At 37.8% G+C, this 6,000-nt stretch overlaps 1 protein-coding gene across 3 annotated transcripts in view; it reads left to right on the top strand.

Moving 5' to 3' along the window:
- Sphkap (SPHK1 interactor, AKAP domain containing) overlaps positions 1–6,000 on the top strand; it is a 135,872-nt gene that overhangs the window by 26,592 nt on the left and 103,280 nt on the right. For all 3 annotated transcript variants that reach the window (XM_090354953.1, XM_090354952.1, XM_090354955.1), the window contains exon 2: positions 501–579. In XM_090354953.1, the coding sequence (XP_090211079.1) occupies positions 503–579 (77 nt within the window). In that variant the 5' untranslated portion in view covers positions 501–502. The remainder of the gene's footprint in view (positions 1–500; positions 580–6,000) is intronic.

The following is a 6,000-nucleotide window of genomic DNA, read 5'->3' as shown; positions in this document are numbered from 1 at the left end:
ACTATGGTATGTATTATACATGTATATTGCATAGATCTCTACTTTCAAAGCTTTGTAAGTAGCAAGACAGAACAAATGGCTGCAGAAATCTATGGCTTCTCTTGCTTCCTAAGTTTGAGAAACCTGTGTTTCTTGCCTGTAGATGGGCATAAAATGGGTTAGAAGACTTTGAGATTTCTCCTGTATAAAATGCCAATTACCTTTCAGTGCATGAAATGTATGAATCTCCATTTCAAATACCTAGCATAACAAAAACAGACTCCATCTAAAACATGACGTGCAATCCTTAAATCCTTTTTGAATTTTAAAACAATTGCTTCAAACTGATTGGATAGCTACTTTTGTTCTTTTTGAAAACAGCCTACTCTAAATGTGTCTTTCCACTAAATGATACTAAAACTTTTGTTTCTTCTTTTTCCTCCCACCTTCTGTCTTGCTTCCTCTCCACATCTGCGGATGTTTGTAACTCCTTTATGGTGGGTGTGTGTCCTCCCCACCAGCTATGTGGGGAGTTGAACCAAACTCACCTCCCAGCATCTCTGCTGCCCTGCCTGCCAGGAGACACTCCCAGGAATCCAGGTTGGTTGTGGGGGCTGGGATCCAGGGATTACAATGCCAGCTCATGGTCAGGCCTTCTTTTTCATTCCACCCTTCCAGGGGACCCTGGGAGGAGAAACATAAGCTTTCCATTCTGGCTTTTCAGGCTTCCTAGGTTACAATACTTTACACAAGCTACAAACCATGTCGTACAACCTCAACTTTTCTTCATTGTCCGTTATCAACTCCTTTTTGTCTCATCCTTTCATGTGACTATAAGGCAGAAGTATACATTTCAGCATCAAGATCAGTCAGGTGGCAAAAAACATTTACTTAGGTTTTGCTTTCTTCAGTCTTTAAACCATAAAATAAAGTTTGCTTTTGCATTTTTAACGGAAGCAATAAGTTTGGTATTGCCTCTTGACTGCCCAAGTAGCTAATGCTTTGAACAGGAAGATGCCATCTAATGAGGCACAGTTTTTGTGAGCTGTCTGTCTTCCTGGTCTGCATTGCACTTCGCTAGATCCCACTGTTTAAATAAAACAAGAGGATCCCCAAACGCAGAGGTTTCATAGACAGCATGTGACAAAGCAGGTTCTACTATGGCAGACAGCAGGGCATCCAGGAAGGAGAAATGGCTGTGAACGGCATCAGGTAGGCTTCTACCCTAAGGTAACTAACCCGAGTGAAAGCTGAGCCTCTGTGTCCTCCATCTCCTGGTGAACAAGTTAATGGGACTTGTTCTGCTGTGGTGCGATGAGGTTGTGAAATGACCCACGGAATGGTCCTATCACAAGGACTGAGGCAGAACAGGTGCTCAATAAAGTATGCTTGTAACTGAGATTAGTAAATCTTGTAAAGTCATGAATATGAGTTGTGTTTAACAGATGAGGAGCTCAGAGACCTCAGAGAGATTAATTAACTTTGCCAAGTCAGACTCATGAAAATGACCTTGCTGGAAACCAAGTTCTCATCTTCTACGTTCCATTGCAAAGAAAGAACTTTACTGCAAAGAGAGGCAGAGGAAATGATTGCAGTTTGACCTGTTTATACTAAATGCCAATTTTCTCAAGTGGCATATTTCTACATATGTGGATATTGCTTGTTATGTATTAGCTCATTCACTCTATTGGTTTCTTCTATCACAATAGTAATCATTAGTAAAACTGGATTAATGTCATCTATCTTCTAGGTTCACTAGCACGTGTGCTGTAACAATGGATACTTTCACAGATAAAAGCAGGAAATTGAAATTAAAAGACTGTCTTTATCATTCTGATAAGTCACAGGATTTTTAAAAAATGATGTCATAATTAACACTTCCACAGCTTCTGTAGCAGTGACTAATAGTCTCCTGGGAAGTCTTGTGTAAGGTTCAGTAGTGAATCAGAGATTCTTTTCATCTCAGGAACCAAATAACAGACTTGAAAATAAAATGTAACAGTGTCATTATATTCCATTTAAATTACACATCTCCTATTTTTTCCAAGTGTGCCTTAAAATGAAGTCTGTCAAAGGTTAACATTGTTAGATAATGCAATGTTTATTAAATTGTGTTTTATATTTTCTCTGAGAAGAAACATTCACGTGTTTGCTAAGTGTTTTCTAATTAGTATGCTAGGAAGGTTATGAAACCCTCATCTAGTGACCTCAACAAAGCCCCAAAAAAGTTGTCTTTCCAAGTGTTTCATTTCAATGAATAGAGTAAATTAAAAACACAACCTGAGAATAAATTTAACTCATGGCATAGTTACATGATTCTACAATGCAGGGGTAAAAAGGGGGAGGCTGATTAAAATTTTTAGTTTCATAGCTTAATACAGTATAATATAGTTTATAGTATAAGGCAGTCAGTGTACATTTTCCCAAACCCATTGTATATACAACATACATTTGAATCCTTCTGTAATTTATGATTTGCAGGTGACTTGGGTCTGTATAGATTGACAAATTATAACAATTGTGTCACTCTGACAAGTGGCATTGATAAGGAAGAAGGCCATCTAACGGGGATAAGAGATGCAAGAATTTTCTGTACTGTCCCCTTAAATTTACTATAAATTTGAAATGACTGTAAAGTAATAAAAATCTTCCAAATAGAACAAAATCTAGAGACATAAGGCCAAATAGTATGACACTAAATGTAAGGACCTCCAGGATAAGGAAACAAAAGCCATATCATGAATGATTGTTGTCCTTAATGTACTATGTTATCTCTCATCTCTTTTGCCATCCCTTGGTTATCTCATATTGTTACAATATTTCACCTTGTTATCTGCTATATTTTATATGTGCTTAATTAATTGGTTATTTGAAATTGGACAGGGAAGAGGGGAAATCAAATGAGCGGGGGGAGGGTGGGAGAGAAATGGGGACCATGTCATGAGAAAGGGTATCAATGTTTGTGAATTTATGCACCTTCTATCTGGTGAATATAATGTAACCCTTCTATTAATCACAATAAAAAAAGGAAAAACCCTTCTAGTGCAAAAGGCAGAAAGAAAATGAGAGGAATATCTGTGGGACAAAACTATGAGGTGAAAGCCAGCATGTGGGTGTTAGTGATGGGATGTTGAGATGGCAGGTGGACATCACCAAGACTGCCTCCTGGGACAGAGTCTCTTCAACATTTCCGCAGGCTGGTTTTGAACCCTGAGCCTTCCCTTTTCCTGCTTCTGATTATGTAGGATTACTGGTGTGAAACACCAGGATCAGCTCTCCCACCAACCTTCCATTAGGATTCTTCTTCAGTTCCTTACCAATAATCTGAATGCGTTCTGTGATTCCAGAAAATCTTCCTACTGGCTTTATAGATATATATATCCATATGCATATCACTAATGTATCCAGTAATAAGCTCCATAAAATTCCCTAGTCCATTAAGGTAGTTGAGAGAAAAGAAAGCCATTACCATCTGCCATTTGCTTCTCTAGGAACATGTGTTTATGCTATGATGTCGTTTCATGCTGTTCCAGGGATGCCATGTCACAGCCTCAGAGAGCTTCAGCTCTTGATCTCAGGAGAGTCTCATTATGCGGAATCAGTGCAGCACTCACAGGATTGTTTCACTTCCGTTCATTTCATTCATTACCTACACAGATGACTATGAAGTGGTTTGGATGCCCCATCCCTCAGATAGAAGAGGGAGGCAAGACGAAGGCTCACGCAATTATATGACATAATGGATTTCTCTCAGGCAGCACTGATACCTTTTGCCGAGGAACATGGTCCTTGTTCACAGAGGCTGCTCTGCCGTCCTCATTAGTTACTGGATGTAGCAACCTCATTTCTGCACTTTCACTGTGCAAATTGAGTTGTCTCTTAGCTTAGTCAGTACCTTTTTCCAAGGAAAAAGAGTTATTTTATCCATTACAGTAAAAGAATTAGAACTGTTAAATGCAACCCAATGTGGGCATTTCTAAATGGATGCCTTAAGCACTAGATTTCCAAAGCTCTTCTTATCACATATTGTAAAATACAGCATATTCTTCTATTGAAAAATAATACATGGAACATGTGCAGAAACGAAATACTGCAAACAAGTTCATTATCCAAACATGATTTCTATTATTTTCACACTTATATATATATGCAACTGTATTTACTTATGCTTTAGTTAACTAATTGATTCAGTGAATATTGACTGATCATATACTATACAGACATGATTCTTGGGCTGGGAATGAAAAATTAACAAAGATAACAGTGTTCATGGAATTTGTAAAGAGGAAAGGTACATGAAAAACAATAAACATAGTAAATAAATATGTTGATGAAATGTTACTGGTATTCTGAAAAAACAAACAAACCAGAATGGGGTAGATATGAATGGGAAGGTGGAGATAGGGAGACTGGGTAATAACTGTAGACAATGTGGTTAAGGAAGAAATTCCAATCAAAAAGTGTCACTGGAAGGAAGAGAGAAACTGGTGCTCAAATCTCCAGGCAAGTGCATTCAGGTGGAGGTAACAATGAGGGAGGATCCCAGATAGAGGTCGTTCCTTGCCTCTGATAGCAAGAAAAAAAAGAACAGTGTGTCCAAAGTGAAGAGAGAGGTGTAGGGGGAGAGAGAAGAATGCCAAGTGAAGTGTGATAATCCAAGCAGATGGGGCTTTGTAGTCCCCATAGTAAGCACACACAATTTTTGCTGAAAATTTAAAGTTAAAAATTAAAGTTTTCGGAGCATAAAAGTGAGCTGATTGGTTTTCTGTGTGAAAGGATGCCATCTTTCTCCATAGCCAACACTGTCTTGTTTTGCCTGGGTGTGTTTTCACAGGATGTTTGAGGGAACAAAGGATGAATCATGTTAATATTTTCACACTGACTCCATCCCTGTACGGATTGATGTATAGAATGTTAAACTTTCTGTTTTCTAACTAATAGCAATGAGCATATATCGGTCTATAAGTCTTTGTTTCATCATACACTTTCTCCTGATGAAAACCATTGATAGGCAGCTGGCATGAATAGAAGAGTTGTGCAAAGCCTGAATGGACAGATTTTCAAAATCAGACAATCCCATAGAACTGTACCCCGAGAGACAACATGTAAAATGTACAGTATTTTTTCAACAAAATTATAATAGCACAGTTCTTCTAACATGAGAAATAAAAAAAGTCTTAGTTTACTTTTTCATCCATCCCTAGACACTGCTAAAAAGCACATGCCTATATTCTGCCTAGATCAGGCCAAGCTTCCTCCTTCTAAATGTCTTCCTCAGTTTAGCTGTGCAATGCATGGCTTCTTGTGATAATTAAAACAGCCTGGAGGAAGCCTAATTTTTGGAATCTTTAGGGAAAAAAAAAACTTAGAAATTTGTTAAGCAAATTCAGAGGGAAACCAAAATGTAGTAGGAAAAATATGCAAAATACCTTAGAAAAATAAATCTTAACTACCTATTTGTTGAAATAATGTTATATTAATGTCTTGCAAATTAAAGTAGTATTTTAGCAATGCAAAACTACTTTTGTCTAGATACACCGCCTTTTCAATTTTCACCAGTTTGAAATTGGTCTTCTAAAAAGAAAGTACAACTGTATTTCGCTTATCTCAATACAGTCTCATGTTAATGGATATGATTGTGCTTGAACAAGCCAACAAGCCACATATTTGCATATTCATAGGCTAACGGAATAAATTTTCTGGCCTTCTGGGTTTAAGACAAAAAAGCCTAAACCAGGTGCTAATGGCTCACGCTTGTAATCCTAGATACTCAGGAGGCTGAGATCCGAGGATGAAGGTTCAAAGCCAGACTAGGTAGGAAAGTCTGTGAAACTCTTATCTCCAATTAACTACCAGAAAACTAGAAGAGCAGCTGTGACTCAAAGTAGTAGAATGCTAGCCTTGAGCATTAAAGTTTAGGGACAGTGCCTGGACCCTAAGAACACAATTCTTCATTTTGTACTTCATAATTTTAATCAAGAGTAGAAGGATGTAGAACTTTTTATTGTGTATCTTTTAGAA

This window comes from Megascapheus bottae, chromosome 21 (assembly GCF_031878675.1).
Source record: "Megascapheus bottae isolate mThoBot1 chromosome 21, mThoBot2.hap1, whole genome shotgun sequence".
Lineage (NCBI taxonomy): Eukaryota > Metazoa > Chordata > Mammalia > Rodentia > Geomyidae > Megascapheus > Megascapheus bottae.
This window is presented reverse-complemented; position numbering and strand designations above follow the sequence as displayed.